Source organism: Pelecanus crispus, chromosome 6, assembly GCF_030463565.1.
Source record: "Pelecanus crispus isolate bPelCri1 chromosome 6, bPelCri1.pri, whole genome shotgun sequence".
NCBI lineage: Eukaryota > Metazoa > Chordata > Aves > Pelecaniformes > Pelecanidae > Pelecanus > Pelecanus crispus.
Window position 1 is genome coordinate 57,074,461 of NC_134648.1, and position 18,733 is coordinate 57,093,193.

Here is an 18,733-nt window from a genome sequence, read left to right on the forward strand (position 1 = left end):
AGTGCACAGGACTCATCAGGAGAAACCACCAAAACATGTCCATAGGAAGTACATGGGAGTCTCACAGTTTGTGGCTTGCAGTGGTTTTGAAGGGTGTTTCCTGAAGTGCCTAAACTTATTCCACAGAAGGGCAAAGGGTCTCCACTTCCCTCATTTTTGGGAAGTAGCTGGTGAAGGCCTATGAGCATGACCTGGAACTTAGTGTCATTCAAAAAAGGCAGATTACCAGCAGAGGGGGAGCTTATAGGGCTGAATGACAGAGGGACAGTTTCTCACCCCTCAGTCGGTCACTCTGGCTCTCTTTGTACTAGGACATTGAGCAGTGCTGGGGCACAGGCCTGGCCATCAGCCTGCAGTCACTCATATTCTTACATTTTTAGTACAGTTTCAGACACAGGTATCACTCATGCCAGCTACGATTCTTCCAAACAAGTGCTAAGCATGTTTTTGGAGTTAGCACAGGCCAGGAGATATTTCTAATAAGCAGCCCAGATGTCTTGCAGGGTCAGAGTTAAGCAACATGGATATGACCTGTGATGAGTCAGTTGACCTCATGGCTAGAGAACAGACCTTGGAGCACTTTATTTACTAGCCATAGATGTAAATTCTGGGAATATAATTAATCTCAATGTTTGTTTTAGCCCTTCCAGGTATTCATACCCTAACCTTTCTGAACTTCTATTTGTTGATGAAACACAAGATTAAGTCTATAAAGCAATGCCAGTAGCACCTTTTGGGTGTCTAGCCAACTAAAATGTCCCCCAGCCCTGATTTAGCCACTGCTTCCACATAGGATGCTCGTGCAGAGTTTGTTACTTTAAAAGGGGACTCAAAGAAGCCAACACAATGTGGGTGGATGCCATCAGCTGTGAATGTCGTAGAGTATGGCAAAAGACTCCACCTTCAAAGGAAGTGCCTAGGCCTGATCTGAAAGTGACTGACTCCCCCAAAATGTGATTTGAAGCTATGCCTGCCTTTTTCTAGAAGCCCTACCAATGTCACATTACTTTTGCTTCAGGCACCACCCACTCAACACTGTAGTTTGCAGAGAATTAATTAAGATTTATCTGCCAAACCTATTCTCCATCCAGGGAAGGGCAGACCTGGATCTTCATCTTCCAGGCAAATATTCTTACTAGCACTCCAGGTCCAATGCTAGCTCTCTTTTAGCAGGGGTCTGCCTGACCAGCCTGGAGTTTAGGATCTTTGAGGTATGGGATCGTCTGCCTTCAGGAAAGGGAGGGATCTGAACATAAATATTCCTGCATATCCTGTACCCAAGGCAAATGCTCTAACTGCACAGACTGGTGTGGGCAGGTAACTGTTGCCTTGGAGAGGCTGGACTCTACAGAGTAGATCCTTCTAAGGTACTAATTGCTCTATTATCAGATTGACTTCATGACTCTATAGACTCAAACTTCTGATTTAAAAAATTAAACTCCTGATCACCTAACCCAGTATATTTAAAGAAAATGAATGAGGTTCAACACACTGAGAATGGTCTGGGTTTTTTTAACCTAAGTCTATGCTGCTGTACCTCTGAGCAGTGTTTAATACATTTATCACTGTTAAACACCTGCTGTTGATCCTACGGGATGGAACAGGGAGGGAGTCAGGCTGACACCTGTAAAACTTGTAAACCCAACTGACAGGCTGGTCTTACTGATTCAAATTGCATTCTTCATGCAATTATAGTTCAATGCAATTAAAATTATATCACAGTTACTAACAATTTCTTTTTCCAAAGAAATGAGGTAAGAGTGTGGTCATTCTTAAAAACACTGTTCTTGATTCCTCCTCCAGTAGAAAGTAACTGGGTTTTCTGTTGGCATGCATCCTTTTTCTTGGTGCTCCAGATCCTCTATCCTAGTTTCGGCTGGGATAGAGTTAATTTTCTTCCTAGTAGCAGGCATAGGGCTGTGTTTTGGATTTAGGATGAGAAGAATGTTGATAACACACTGATGTTTTAGGTGTTGCTAAGTACTGCTTATGCTAGTCAAGGACTTTTCAGCTTCCCATGCTCTGCCAGGTGCACAAGAAACTGGGAGGGGGCACAGCCAGAATAGTTGATGCAAACTGACCAAAGGGCTATTCCATACCATATGACATCATGCTCAGTATAGAAACTGGGGGGAGTTGGCCGGGGAGCAGCTATTGCTGCTCGGGAACTGTCTGGGTATCAGTGGGTGGTGAGCAATTGCATTGTGCATCACTTGCTTTGTATATTGTTATTATTATTATTATTATATTGTTATTATTATCATTATCATTACTATTTTACTTTATTTCAATTATTAAACCGTTCTTATCTCAACCCAGGAGTGTTTCTCACTCTTACTCCTCTAATTCTCTCCCCCATCCCATCGGGGTAGGGGGAGTGAGTGAGCAGCTGCGTGGTGCTTAGTTGCTGGCCGGGGCTAAACCACGACAGTCCTTTTTGGCGCCCAGCGTGGGGCCCGAAGGGTTTGAGATAATAACAGATTAACCAGAGTGTGTTTAGGAGTCCGTTAACAGTTGCTGGTCACAATATTAGTTCATCTGATCTGCACCATGCTCCTTTTTTTGCTGTACATGTTAAAGACTGGCGTTGATTTTTGCAGTTTGTTGTGCTCTGCAGTGATTAGTGATGTTTTGCCTGGGAGATTTGTTATTAAAACACTGACCTTGAGCACTATTTGGTATCTTGGGTTTGTACTGAAGCCATTACTGTACCTTGGGTATCACCTTATACAGAGGATCTGAAGCCTGCTATACTCCAACTGAGAAAGAGATACTGGCAGCATATGAAGGGGTTCGAGCTGCTTCAGAAGTGGTTGGTACTGAAGCACAGCTCCTGCTGGAACCCCAACTGCCGGTGCTGGGCTGGATGTTCAAAGGGAGGGTCCCCTCTACACATCATGCAACTGATGCTACGTGGAGTAAGTGGGTTGCACTAATCACACAATGGGCTCGAATAGGAAACCCCAGTCACCCAGGAATCTTGGAAGTGATCATGGACTGGCCAGAGGGCAAAAATTTTGGAATATCACCACAGGACGCGGTGACACGTGCCGATGAGGCCCCACTGTATAATAAATTGCCAGAAAATGAAAAACAATATGCCCTGTTCACTGATGGGTCCTGTCGTCTTGTGGGAAAGCATCGGAGGTGGAAAGCTGCTGTATGGAGTCCTATACGAAAAGTTGCAGAAGCTGCTGAAGCAGAAGGGGAGTCTAGTCAGTTTGCAGAGGTGAAAGCCATCCAGCTGGCTTTAGATATTGCTGAAAGAGAAAAGTGGACAATACTTTATCTCTGTACTGACTCATGGATGGTGGCAAATGCCCTGTGGGGTGGTTGCAACCATGGAAGTAGAGCAACTGGCAGTGCAGAGGCAGACCCATCTGGGCTGCTGCATTGTGGCAAGATATTGCTGCCTGGGTAGAGAACCTGGTTGTAAAAGTTGGTCACGTAGATGCTCACGTACCCAAGAGTCAGGCCACTGAAGAACATCAAAACAACCAGCAGGCGGATCAGGCTGCTAAGGTTGAAGTGGCTCAGGTGGATCTGGACTGGCAACATAAGGGTGAACTACTTATAGCTTGGTGGGCCCATGATGCCTCAGGCCATCAAGGAAGGGATGCAACGTATAAATGGGCTCGTGATCGAGGGGTGGACTTAACTATGGACAGTATTGCACAGGTTATTCATGAGTGTGAAACATGCGCTGCAATCAAGCAAGCCAAGCAGTTCAAGCCCCTTGGGTATAGTGAACGATGGCTAAAATATAAATATGGGGAGACCTGGCAGGTTGATTATATCGCACTCCCACAGACCTGCCAAGGCAAGTGCTATGTGCTCACCATGGTGGAAGCAACCACTGGATGGTTGGAAACATATCCCGTGCCCCATGCCACCGCCCGGAACACCATCCTGGGCCTTGAAAAGCAAGTCCTGTGGCGACATGGCACCCCAGAAAGAATCGAGTCAGACAATGGGACTCATTTCCGAAACAACCTCATAGACACCTGGGCCAAAGAGCACGGCATTGAGTGGGTATATCACATCCCTTACCATGCGCCAGCCTCTGGGAAAATTGAGCGATACAATGGACTGTTAAAGACTACCCTGAGAGCAATGGGTGGTGGGACATTCAAACATTGGGATACACATTTGGCAAAAGCCACCTGGTTAGTCAACACCAGGGGATCTGCCAATCGAGCTGGCCCTGCCCAATCAAAACTTTCACATACTGTAGAAGGAGATAAAGTCCCTGTAGTGCACATAAAAAATGTGCTGGGGAAGACAGTCTGGGTGACCTCCCCCTCTGGCAAAGGCAGACCCATTTGTGGGATTGCTTTTGCTCAAGGACCTGGGTGCACTTGGTGGGTGATGCGAAAGGATGGGGAAGTCCAATCTGTACCTCAAGGGAATTTGATTTTGGGTGAAAACAGTCAATGAACTGAATTGTATGATGTTAATTGCTATATAATACTGTATGTTATCTCTTAACTGTATGTTAATATAGTAATACAGTATAATGTTAATATAATAATAGAGTATGTTAATGTTAAGTATATAATACTGTATGTTATGGTTGCTATATGCCACATCAATGGTATTACAGTAAGAATTGGCCAGATTAATGAAAATGAACTTTGATGAAACCGTGTTGGAATGAGAACTGGCTTCAGCATGCAGCAATCCAACACTGCACACCACCTCTCCTGCTCGGAAAGACTGTGATGACAGATGGAACCCAAAGTCATGGGCTAAATGAACTCAATGGACATTTTAGAGAGATGGCCCATAGACAAAGGGAATGATATCTGTGTGTATATATCAAGATAGGGAAAGTGGTAGTGATTAATTAGAACACATTGGAAAGGGGAGGCCCTGTGCATGACGTAGATGGTATAGAATAAGGGGTGGATACTGTCCTGGTTTTGGCTGGGATAGAGTTAATTATCTTCCTAGTAGCAGGCATAGTGCTGTGTTTTGGATTTAGTAGGAGAAGAATGTTGATAACACACTGATGTTTTAGGTGTTGCTAAGTACTGCTTATGCTAGTCAAGGACTTTTCAGCTTCCCATGCTCTGCCAGGTGCACAAGAAACTGGGAGGGGGCACAGCCAGAATAGTTGATGCAAACTGACCAAAGGGCTATTCCATACCATATGACATCATGCTCAGTATAGAAACTGGGGGGAGTTGGCCGGGGAGCAGCTATTGCTGCTCGGGAACTGTCTGGGTATCGGTCGGCGGGTGGTGAGCAATTGCATTGTGCATCACTTGCTTTGTATATTGTTGTTATTATTATTATTATATTGTTACTATTATCATTACTATTTTACTTCATGTCAATTATTAAACTGTTCTTATCTCAACCCAGGAGTTTTTCTAACTCTTCCGATCCTCCAATTCTCTCCCCCATCCCACCGGAGCAGGGGGAGTGAGCGAGCGGCTGCGTGGTGCTTAGTTGCTGGCTGGGGCTAAACCATGACACCTCACAAGTGCCAAGCCTTGGCTCTGGATTTTGACACTGCCTTGGATCCATAAGGCTGCATTAGGAGAGAGATGTCAAACTGGCACAAACATCCTCAGAGAGGCAAGGAATCATTTTCTCATGGAAATACAACATGACCTCTCTCCATCAATGACATCCATGTGGGAGAGAAGAACTAAGATATCCCTGAGTGGTCTGCATTTGTATTTTAAATTTCCACATGTCAACCCTCCATCACCAGGACCTGGTGAGAGCTGGCAGCAGCTGGAGCAAACCTCAGCATTGTCTTTCCTTCCTACCCACAAGTTAGGAGTGGCCTCTTTATTCAAGTTTTTTTTACTTAAAATGTTTTAAACTGATTCTCTTGGCTGGATACTTACCTTGTGTTTCAAAGATGGCATACACTGGTCATTAAAAGGCTGATTTATAAAATTCTTCATAATTCACGAATAGGTGTATCTCAGTGGTTACTTTCTACTGGAGGAGAATACTGCAATCAAAGCATGTCTTAGACTGAAGACTTGCTGGTGGTTCTTCTGTGTTAAAATGTTAGCCTTTTCATCTGAAAAAGATGGCAACAAAAAGAAGATGGGAAGATGATGATCTGGAGGATGGGAAAGCAGAACATCAGTTGGGCTTTCTTGTATGATTCTGCAACACAGTCACTTCATAGGAGAGCAAGCAGCAGCGGTGCCAGCATTTTTGGGTCCAAGTTTGCATTCTCTTTCTAACCTTGAAGATTTTGTTTTTGGAATTCACACCCCGTTCCCTCTGAGGGATCTGATTGCTATGTCACAGTATTGCCACTCTTAACACATTGTGCTTGAGACAAGGGAAATGGAGACAATTAACATCAACTAGAAAATGTGTGTGTGTCATGGTTTAGCCCCAGCCAGCAATGAAGCACCACGCAGCCGCTCGCTCACTCCCCCTGCCCCACTGGGATGGGGGAGAGAATCAGAAGAGTAAGAGTTAGAAAAACTCCTGGGTTGAGACAAGAACAGTTTAATAATTGAAATGAAGTAAAATAGTAAATATAATAATAACAATATAATAATGATAATAATAATATACAAAGCAAGTGATGCACAATGCAATTGCTCACCACCCACTGATACCCAGACAGTCCCCGAGCAGTGAGTGCTGTCCCCCAGCCAACTCCCCCCAGTTTCTATACTGAGCATGATGTCATATGGTATGGAATAGCCCTTTGGTCAGTTTGCATCAACTATTCTGGCTGTGCCCCCTCCCAGTTTCTTGTGCACCTGGCAGAGCATGGGAAGCTGAAAAGTCCTTGACTAGCATAAGCAGTACTTGGCAACACCTAAAACATCAGTGTGTTATCAACATTCTTCTCCTACTAAATCCAAAACACTATCTATGCCTGCTACTAGGAAGAAAATTAACTCTATCCCAGCCGAAACCAGGACAGTGGGGAAAATAATTATGTTTCCCAGCTCACAGATCTCTTCCCTCATCACAAGGCAATGCTGATTCTAATTTTTGCTGAAAGTATCATATCATCAAATCATTTGGTCTGTCCCTATACCTATTCCATTTCTTAAATCTCCAATAAACAGCAAAGGCTAGTAACTGTAAAACCTGATCATAGTATTCAGACTTTGGATTCTGACTACCTTGAATCATCAAATCAGAATTCTGTATTTACTATCTTTCAAGTCATTTTTCCCATTTAGACACAGTGCCTTTCTCAGGGCATCTTCCAACTGTTTTATTTTTCCTTTATTGGGCAAGATAATCAATGCTGCAACATCTCCCTTGTAAAGAATCTGCACCACCTAGCAAGAGAGCTTCCTGACAGAGTATGTTTTATGAAATCCATCTCAAGTCATCATCTCCACTTCAGCTGACATCTTCACATTCACATGGAAATAATTCTTGTGAATCCCCTTAATATTGAAAGGATTTTTCCAGTAGGCTTAAAACCAAAAGAGAAAGAATGCAACTGAATGCTTATTTCAGGGAGGATATATTAATATATTCCAGACTAATGTACACCAGATAAACCCATATCTGAAGATTTACACTCATACTTGAAGATCAAAGGTATTCCAAGTCTATTAAAAATCTTGTTCCCTGTCATCTTTGCTGTGCTGTGTTTAGTAACAACTAAATATCCTAGGTTAAATTTCACATGGACTTGTACAACACCTTTCTAAGTTGGATAAATTAAATGAAGTAACTTCATCATATTGCCTTATGTTTTACTTGAAGAAAAGGAAGGCTGAGCAGGATCCAATGAGTTACTTTCTGGTTTCAGAATATTGCTTGTAAAGTAAGTTCCACAGCAGATGTCTGCCTTTAAAAGGTAGCATGTTAAGCTCCTTCCATGCTTTTTCGTATGTTCTTCATCTCGTAGCACTAAGGAAAAGCTTAGATGCAAGAACAACTAGACTAAACTAGACTAAACCATATCCTGAAGAAGACAGGTCTAGTCTACCCTTGATTGGTTTAGTGTGGACTTGGTAGTATAGGTTAACGGTTGGACTGGATGATCTTAAAGGTCTTTTCCAACCTAGACGATTCTATGATTCTATGATTCTATGTCCTGAAGTGCCATGTCTACCTGTTTTTTGAACACTTCCAGGGATGGTGACTCCACCACCTCTCTGGGCAGCCTGTTCCAATGCTTGACTACTCTTTCTGTGAAGAAATTTTTCCTAATATCCAACCTAAACCTCCCCTGGCCCAGCTTGAGCCCATTTCCTCTCATCCTATCGCTAACTACTTGGGAGAAGAGACCAACACCCGCCTCACTACACCCTCCTTTCAGGTAGTTGTAAAGAGCAATAAGGTCTCCCCTCAGCCTCCTCTTCTCCAGGCTAAACAATCCCAGTTCCCTCAGCCGCTCCACATAACGCCTGTGCTCCAGAGCCTTCACCAGCTTTGTTGCCCTTCTCTGGACACGCTCCAGCACCTCAATGTCTTTCTTGTATTGAGGGGCCCAAAACTGGACACAGTATTCCAGGTGCGGCCTCACCAGCACCGAGTACAGGGGAACAATCACCTCCCTGCTCCTGCTGGCCACACTATTCCTGATACAAGACAGGATGCTGTTGGCCTTCTTGGCCACCTGGGCACACTGCTGGCTCATGTTCAGCTGGCTGTCTACCAACACCCCCACGTCCTTTTCCGCCAGGCAGCTTTCCAGCCACTCTTCCCCAAGCCTGTAGTGCTGCATGGGGTTGTTGTGCCTGAAGTGCAGGACCTGGCACTTGGCCTTGTTAAACCTCATACAGCTGGCCTCAGCCCATTGGTCCATCCTGTCCAGGTCCTTCTGCAGGGCCATCCTACCCTCCAGCAGATCGACACTCCCACCCAGTTTAGTGTCATCTGCAAACTTACTGAGGGTGCACTCAATCCCCTCATCCAGATCATCAATAAAGATATTAAACAAGGCTGGCCTCAAAACAGAGCCCTGGGGAACACCGCTCGTGACCGGCTGCCAACTGGACTTAACTCCATTTACCACTACTCTCTGGGCTTGGCCACCCAACCAGTTTTTTACCCAGCAAAGTTTACGCCTGTCCAAGCCATGAGCTGCCAGCTTCCCAAGGAGAATATTGTGGGAGACGGTGTCAAAAGCTTTGCTAAAGTCCAGGTAAATGACATCCACAGCCTTTCCATCATCTACCAGGCGGGTCACCAGGTCATAAAAGGAGATCAGGTTGGTCAAGCAGGACCTGCCTTTCATGAACCCATGCTGGCTGGGCCTGATCCCCTGGTTGACCTGCACTTGCCTGTTGAGTTCACTCAAGATGAACCTCTCCATAATCTTTCCCGGCACTGAGGTCAGGCTGACAGGCCTGTAGTTTCCCGGGTCCTCCTTCTGGCCCTTCTTGTAGATGGGCATCATGTTGGCAAGCCTCCAGTCATCAGGGACCTCCCCTGTTAACCAGGACTGCTGATAGATGATGGAAAGTGGCTTGGCAAGCTCCTCTGCCAGCTCCCTCAATACTCTTGGGTGGATCCCATCTGGCCCCATAGACTTGTGAGTGTCCAGGTGGCATAGCAGGTCATTAACTGCTTCCTCCTGGACTATGAGGGCTCCATTCTGCTCCCCATCCCTATCCTCTAGCTCAGGGGCCTGAGTACCCTGGGGATGACCGGTCATAATAAAGTACTTGAAATAAAATCTGTTTTGCTGAAAGCTCACCTATTTCCAAACATGCCTTTCTGGGTGGTAAATTCCATGTATGTCCTGCATGCTGCTACAAATAGATATAACATCTAAAAGGAAGTTAATCACTGCCAAAGCAGTTCATCCAGAAGTGCCTCTTGGGTATGTGTAATGTGGTGACAAGCTGTAGAACATTTAGACTCCAACTCCAGAGGCACCTACCCATTTAATAGGTATGGACTGTAAGTAAATTAAAGTGTTTGGCAATTTTTGTTAATCTGCATCTTTGGAATTTATTTTTCTACTTCATACAGTGTGTGAAAACATTGTAATTTTTTAAAATAATAAGTAGGTGAAGTCTGACAGAAAAATTTACAAATGCATAAATCTATTGTGTTCTGGCAGTTCCCTAAAACTTGGAGATAAATAAAATAAAATAAATGAAATTTTATGTTTAGGAGCCTAAGCATATGCTAGAAAAATTTATATGTGGAAGAGGTTTCAAAGCATGAGAACTTTCAATGTTTCAATGTTCCTTATCATAATAGCTGAATCTTAACACTGGCCTTTCTTTTAAGAATAATTCCAAAATAATCTGGGGTATTTATTTTAGTGCAGGTGAAACTGAGGTACTGCAGTAAGTAACACTTATTTAACTTACCTTTGAAATAAATGTAGTTAACAATTGCTGTTAGAGTGTGTGGATCGAGGTCTTTAAGTATTTGGTTTATATTCCTATGGGTTTTGTTCTTTATATGATCAGTGATCTCTTTTTCAGCTTCCATGGAATTCTGGAAGTTACTAGAAACAACTTTTCCTTTGTATGGTTTTTTGATGTCCTTCAGAAACACTTTCAGTGGCTTTGGATGTCTGTCCATGAACAAGGCATTCCCTATGCTCAGTTGCACTTGGCTGCCAGGGTGGTTCACCAAGAGGAGGAGATGATGAAAGCCATTGTGTATCTCCTCCTCCCAGGTGTTGGTGAGGTGAAAGGCCAGCCCTTCCAGCACCTGAGCCTGGCTGGTGGCTCTGGAGCCCAGGGCCAGCAGGGCAAAGGCAGTGGAGATGCTGATTGGGGAAAAGAAAGTGTTCTTCCATGGTTGTTTGCCTGTAAAACTGGAAGGCAAAGTCTGTGTTGCTGGGGACTATCTGTTGGCAGGACTCAAAAGGATCTCCCTCATGAGGATGCTGCTTCTGGGAGCCCATCACCTTGGGCTCATCATTGTGGTGGTCAGGCTGTGGGCAGTGAGGTGAAGCATGGCCACCAGTAAGCACAGCAGGAGGGTGGCCTTCATCATCCTTCACAGGTACTTTGTGGACAAAGAATGAAATGGTCTTGGATGCTGGAGGTCAGCTGTGTCAACGTCTCATCTTTTATTTCTGTCTGCTGCTACCTTCAACAGCTATCTGGTAATCACTCTTATCTCCTGACCTCCTCCTTTACTATGCAAGTATTTTTTAAATCCTTGTGTTTCTGAGTTTATCTGTAATTCCCATCCATTGCTGCCTACTTCAGTTCTGCTTTACTCCAGCTACAAAAGTCGCTTGTTACTGGAGAAAGAAACATGTGCTTATTAAAGAAAAATAAGAGTCAGAGGAAGAGGACAAGTGAAAAGGTTGTTTTTTTTTGTTTTTTTTTTTTTTTGTCTCTGTGTAGATCTCTTTTGTGGTAAGGCAACACATCAGGAGCAACTCTTAGTTCTTTTATGTTTATCTCTAAGAACTCTCAGGATTATTATGCTATTAGCAATTGAATGAGGCTTACGTCAAATGACAGTGCTATGTCAACAGAAAACAATGCAAGATTGCAGCACTCAAAAGTGGTATTCTTTCTCTCGTTCCTGACTCATTGTAATACACAAAATGACTAATCACAAGAGAGCTGGGAAAAATTTTCTGCTTCAATACCTGATTAGATCAGAATATGTTGCTTTATTTTAAACAACCACTCATGTTATGCATGTCTTCCAGATGGATTCCTCTCTGTGTGTACCTGCCCCATCGCAGTCATGGGAGGGTGAGGTCACTGGTGTGGGCTTAGCCCCCCCCTCCATCTTTCCAAACTTTGTATCAGCAGGAAAGCCTCCTTTCATAAGGCAAATAGCGCCGTGGCCAGAGTAGTGCTCAGCAAAGAGCCTGGATCGTGGCATCTTGACTGTTTCTGATAACTGTGGCCATTTTATTTGTTGTTGTTTCTTTGTTTGTTTATTGCTTTCTCTTTTACAGGTTAGACCAAGAACATGTTGGGGTGATTTGTAGTGTCTAGGTTGTTTAACCTGTCAGAAAACAGGTAAGAGCTCTTCTGATTAAAAATTGTACTGATGAAACCAGAAAAGCAACTCCAAATAGCCTTTACCTAATGTCCTACTTGAAGCAGAACAGCTCTGGGGAATAAGATCACATGAGTTACCTGCTTAGTCCCCGGTCAATGGCAAGGGCACTCAGAGACACTGGTTCAGCAGATCAGATGAGATGTGTATTTGGATTTCCCCCACACTGTGTCAGCACTGTGACCACTAAGATTTGAGTGAAAAGGAGCCATCTTGTTCCTTCCACAGCTTTGCTCTGTGAGATCTGAGTAAATCAGGACTTAGAGGGTAGGTTGGCATAGCAAAATCAATTTGTGTATCCTATCTGGATCATGTTGGTGTAAATAAGACAGCTCATTCACCTTAGTTTTGGTTATCTGGTTGTAAGATTTAGGGAACATTAGTAATGATAAAAAATAAGATTGACAGTTGGGAAGTCAGAATACTTCCCCCTTGTTAATGAAACAGATTTCTTCTAGATGTGAACAAGCTATTTGGGATAAATATTCAGAGCAGAGTTATACTCTGTGGAGCTGCTGTAATGTATCCCCACAATTTGCTCTGCTGTTATTTGAGTGCTTAGCAACCAGGTTTTGCCCTTGGAAGCAGATGTACTTCATGATGTACTAGCTAAATGCCATACAGCTGCATCAAAATTGTTGAGGTAAAGGTAACTGGGTACTTGCATTACATTCAGAAGGGTCTTGCTCTTGTAAAGGTTGTGTTGTTTCTTGCTGCTTTACTTATACTGCTGTTTTCCTCTGTTAAACATTACATGGCTTCAAATACATATTACCCAGAAGGACAAAGCTGAATGCTGATGAAGCTAGTTTTCTTGGACATCATATGCATGCGTCCACATCTCTCCACTCCAAACAGAGCAAAGATCACAGGGCCCAGCTGGTCAGTAGAATGGAGTGTTACATCCCAAAGGGCATGGAACTCCTAAGCAAATATTTATTGGAAATGAGATTTTTGTGCCAAGGACGGCTACTTTGCCCTATATGCTACCTGAGATGGAGATAACTGTTCACCTGGAGACACAATTTTTCCCAGCACTGAGCTCTGAAGGCCAGGGTCAGGGCAAGCGAGCTGCAGGGAGCACTACTTGTGCTCAGCCACGCTACCCAGCCTACTGGACACCACTTAAGTGTCAACTGGACTCCACTTAAGTGTCAACATCTCATCTTTTTATTTCTACACAGCAGAGACCCCACTGTCACTATTCAGAAGCCAATGAGTCCTCTTAGCCTCATTAATGAAGGGGGGTACCTCATTCATTCATGTAAGAATGGGGAATTTTAACTGTATATTGAATAGTAATCTTGTAATCTTTCAGACAGTGTCTCCTCACAACCTAGTAATTCTCTCTGTATCTCTGTTAAGGACCACCTAATATATCAAGATCTGAATTTGTGTAGATTTTAGCACTTGAAAAAGCTGTATAAAATGTGTGCCATCACTGTGAGTGCTCAAACATGATACTGAACAAGTACAACTGTCTTAACATATATAAACAGTAAACCAAGGCACAGTCCCAAATCTCTTAAATAGCAAATAACAGAAGAGTGCAACCCAGTAATATTAACCAGTAACAAATCAAGGCAGTCTCAAACAATAAGTCTCAACCTTCTTGTAAAGATGTATTTCAATTTCCTGGCATTCTTCCAAAGGAAGATAAGTGCTGTAAAGCTGGCTGACCACCATTCACAGCTGGATGAACTGTTTAGTTGCATGGTTTGATTAGCCAGCTAGGAAAATGCCTGCTCAGCCCCTTCTATGCCTCTGCTGCACCTTGGAGGACTTGTTACCATCTGCTCAGGAAGGAGGGACACAATTCCCTGGATACTGAAGAGCCAAGGGGCTGTGTAAGTAAAACAGTGTAAACACACCTGTTCCCAGTCCCCAGCTGTGCTGCTTTCAGTGGTAATTCTTTATCTACTGGGATCCCATGGTCTTGGTCATGCAGCAAAGTTCCCTGCCCAGTGTCTCAGCCTTTTTTTTTTTTTTTTTTTTTCTTCTTCTTCATTCACAGTGTGGCTGAACTCTGCATGCTCATTTTAGATATAGCCAAAGTTTGCTGTTAAGTACTTCGGTTTTGAATTTGTAATTTTTTCTTACTAGAGTACCAGTTGCTGCTGTCTCCTGGAGTGCTTGTGTAGGTCAGGTGAGGCTTGATGGAGCAGACTCTTCTCTATTGCCAGCCACAGAACCACTGCATTTGAATTAAATGAATGTATAAGCTAGAATGCTTGATTGCACAAATACAGTCTTTCAGGAAAAAAGAGTGAGATGCTCACAGTGCTCCAAGGTAGTCAGGCTGTTGGCTGTTCTGTGCTGCTCCTTTAGATATACAGCTGAGCAGCATTAAGCATTTATGCTTCTGTTAATTTTGTTTTGATCCATGTAATGTTTATCTGAGGATGCAGATAAATGCTGATGAAATCACTTTCCATCTGCAGGTAGCCATGCAGAGAAGACAGAAGTCAGTGATTGCAGGGCCAGCTGGCTTTAATGTTTGCTGTCCCCAAACATGCATAATTGCCATAGGCAAACATGCTTTGGAGAGAAGAGGTCCATGGCCATGAGAAGCCGTTCCACCAGATATGTCTTCCTAGCTTATTGCCAGCTAATGACAGAAGTGCTAAAACATCTCATGAGGTGTGTTACGGCCTGCCTTGGGGCTTTAGTTTCCTGACCATGCAGCCTGGACCCCTGCTACAACATGCTAAACCAAGCTAACTTTCTGTTCTATGAAAAACAGAGCAGAAGGGGTAATTAATACGCAATTTTTCTTTTCCCCAAAATGAACTTAGCATCAGTTCAGAAACAGTCCCACACTTGGAGGTTTTCTTTGAGCCTTGGTTTAGTCACATCAGAAGAGGAAGCCTCGGCAGTGGAGTCCACTGTGCAGCTGCATGGCCAGCTGAAGAGGAAGGTGACAGAAGAGAGACTCAATGTTGTAAAGAAGAGTTGTATGCAAGGGTTGGGGGTAATTCTGGATTCCCTGCATGACTCTCCGGTGAACCAAAGCATACTTCTGTACAGTGAGAAGACTGTGGCAGACATGCAAATGCAAATGTTTTTCCTGTTCAGACGTTCGTCTGTATTATTCTCTTGTTGAAAGTCAATATGGATTGATTTTGAAACTCTTTCAAAATCTGCCTCTCTTAGCTTCAATTATCAGTGTTCTCATGAGGTGGTGGCCACCTTGATTTACACCTTAGTTCATTCCTGACCATGTGACTGTACTCATACTATTTTACTCCAACCATCGCTGGTACGAGCTGCCCAGCTCCTTTCATCAGCAAATGCTCAACAATCCTTGCAGCCTCAGGCAGCCCCAGCCATACCCTACTGAATGCAATGCCCACCCTCAGCATCAGTCTACATAAACATTTTCTCAGGCAGTTATGCAACTCTCCTGTTCTTTTGGGCACTCTGAAAGAAAAGCCAAGCAAAACAAAAAATGGTAATGTCTCAAGGCAGCAGAATGTCAGCCTTGGCCAAGGGAAGACTCAGACCAAGTGCTTGCAAAGCAGACACAGTCACCCCACTCCAGAAGTTCTATAATATTCACATTATATATCACATATCTGGTATAGACATGAACTACTCTGTATGAGCTGGCCCAAGGCTGTCTTCATGTCCTGTCCACAAATACAGTATATGTATCGCCAAAATTCACCATTGCTTACCCCAGCACCAAACTCTAGCTGAAAGGATGCAGTCATTTTGGAGGAGCCAGAGGGGGAATCTGGAGCAGTAGTCAGTGTTAGGTTGAAAAACCTACCTAGCGTATGTCTTGAAGACATATGTGGTTGCAGCCAGATTTTCCCATGAATTTCTGTTCTCACAAAAGGACTAAAAGGTCTGCCTGCCCCTGGCCTTCAAGTCAGCAGGGAAGGAGGATGCATGGAAGATAAGCCATACTCAGCCTGGTGGTGGTTCATGTAAGAATCTTTCCTGCATTTCTTTTTCTAAAAATATTTGTCTTAGTTCTGTTATCCAATTTGACAGATCCTGAATGCTCATTTATACTGTAGACGGAGATTAATGAGACCTCTAAGTCAGGAGCTTGTTACTCTAACGAGTCTTTAATATAACAATTTGAGAGGGAAACATATCCATTTCAAACAATGACTATGGAAGTTACAGATGATGAATGGTATTGTCAAATTATCCAGAAGGATCGTAGATCTATGATTCTCATTGAATCTAGATAGAACTGGGATTCACATGTCAGTCAAGCGTAATACAGCAGGAGTTCAGTTCCTGACTGCCATTAAAATCATAACTTTAGGGTAACAAATTTCATATTTCATAGTTTTAAAATGTATTCAAGGTTTTCCTTAGTTTCCTTTTAATATCTACCTATGTAAAAACCACTCCCAACTAGAGAAGTGCAGTGAGAAACACAACTCAGTTACAGAGATGTGCAAAATGGTTGTGTTTCCACTTTCATATTGCAAAGCCTTGAAGATAATATTTCAGCTCTAAAACCTCAGTAAAGAAATGATATGATCCCATTTTATTTCATTCATTAAATCCTCAAAAGTTTCCTGTCCATGTATAGCATTTATTGATTCAGAGAAAAACTGTAGAATTTATGTATTTTATAGAGTTTTCTGTGTTATGTGGAAAACAAACTTCTTACACTGGAATGGCTGGAAACAGATTTTCTAAATTCATGTTTATGAACCAAACCAAAAAAGTCTTAATAATCATCTGTACTTCATGCTTACATTTGGCAGATGGTTGAAAGAAATATTAAGGTGCTTGATATTTGCTGGCCAAGTCATGTTTTTATCCAGGAGCCCTGCTGTGACTTAAAGAGTGTAATTTTAAGACTCCAACTTTGAAAACTCTAGTTATGCTAGTGGAAAGTTTGTCCATGGAAAAGTCTTACTAGTCCTAAGTAGCTGTTATTTAACAGGTTTTTCTGAGAAGTCATGATTGGCTTAAAAGAGACTTTTTAAAAACAGCAGCCTAAAATCTTACATTAGACATGCAAACGTAGGTTCTGGATGCACTAAAATGTCTCTCGCTGGCTTGCTTCATTTTTCTCTTGAGCACATTTGCTAAAGAAACACAGTTTTGATCTTAGCTGTAATATAAACACAGTTTGTGTGCAAGGTTGAAGTATTGTGTCTATACTTTCATGGGAGACAACCATGTTGATTTTTGTAATTGATATTAAAGAAAACTCTAACCTCATGTTTTTGCTTGGTTAGGGCTGTAAGAATGGGTGAATTTCTGTGAACAGTTATGCAGTGGCTGTTCAATGAGCCTTGCCTAACAAACTAATAAGGTTTAATTAGCCCAACCTAATCTGACAGCTTGCTATGGCACACTATTGGTTAGTACAGCTGGCTAGTGATGCATGTATGCATATGAAATAAAGATCGCTCCTTGCAAGTTTTCTTTGCTTTTCAAGTATTGTGTGGTTGAATTCTTGCAATTTCAAGTTGTCTTCTCATACAAACTTTGCTTGCTCCCATCCAATTTAAAAACAAGTCTCAGTTAATAAGATTAACATGTTCTTCATTTTGAGTTTTGAGAAAGGCCATTTTCAAGCTAAACACTGGCAATACCTATACAAAATTTGTATTCTAGTTGTTTGGGTATGTCAAAAGTTTGGATCACGCAAGAAACCACAATCTGTATGGCCAAGCCTGTAATATCTCCAACATGTACCACTGTGTCAGGGTGCAAAAGCCCTGAGGATGGTGCAGAGCTAGGCTTCTCAAGGCAGCATTAGGCCTGCACAGAGATAGTCACAGTTTTAAGTTTACATCATCTTCATTTATACTTTAAAAATGAGACCTTTTCTTTTGCTCACATGTTGATGTTCACAGTACAAGTGCAAGATCAGGAAATTGCCTTACATGCATTTCCAAACCCAAAACTCCAAGCCAAGGTTTCCTCATTTTTTTTCTACAGACAATATAACCTACAGTCACAATCAGTGACGACTGCTGAACAGTGAGAGGACAAGAACTGAACCTACATTTAGCAGCCCTGGCTAGTGCAGCCTCCCTGTGCTTCCCAGCAAAATTCAGCAGGGCTTTGTGAACATCCTGCAAAGAAAATGGGCAAATTTCCTATGAACAGGGATTGGACAACAGAATTATGAAGGGAGGTCTCTGATGCAATGACTCCCTGGAGCAATTGCATCTGAGGAAATGCAGCCCAGGGGCTGGAAAGAGACCTAGCGGAGAGCAGAGAACTGGAAATGCCAGAAAGAGACTAAAGTAGAAAAGAGAGAGAGAGGTGTGCTGTGCTCCTCTAACAAAACACATGCATACACTCAGTAATAAAATCTTGTTCAAATTCTGTTTAGCTGTGTTGTCCAATGGTTTCTTGCAACAACCTTATAATCAATCAGTGTGGCAGAGAAATATTAAAACTTGGGGATCATAATCAGACATTAAACATTATATTTCTGAAACTGTGCCTCTGTACAACATATTTTACCTTTAAAGAAAACACAGTCAACAAGTGTGCCAGTGTGTTCTCCTCACAGGTTTTTGGCCCTGTGCAACAGAATCTTAGAATCAAAGTCTAGGTTGGAAGGAACCTCTAGAGGTTTAGTCCAACCCTCTGCTCAAAACATGCCTACTTAGATCAGGTTCTTCAGGGACATGCCTCCAAGAATGGGGATTTCATAACCTTCCTGGGCAACCTCTTCCAGTATTTAACCACTGCATGGTAAAAATATGTTCTTTATCAGGATTTTCTACATTCAAACTGTTCATTGATCTTCTCTTCAGTTTCTGCCAGCTTCAGCATCATGCATCTC

At 42.8% G+C, this 18,733-nt stretch overlaps 1 protein-coding gene across 1 annotated transcript; it reads right to left on the reverse strand.

Moving 5' to 3' along the window:
• Nucleotides 1-7,127: 7,127 nt before the first annotated feature.
• LOC104031002 (serine protease inhibitor A3C-like) lies at nt 7,128-10,920 on the reverse strand. Its single transcript, XM_075713055.1, is given in 4 exon segments — nt 7,128-7,420; nt 10,284-10,726; nt 10,728-10,863; nt 10,866-10,920. Coding segments are annotated over 4 exon segments (927 nt in total).
• Between the last annotated feature and the right edge of the window lie 7,813 nt (nt 10,921-18,733).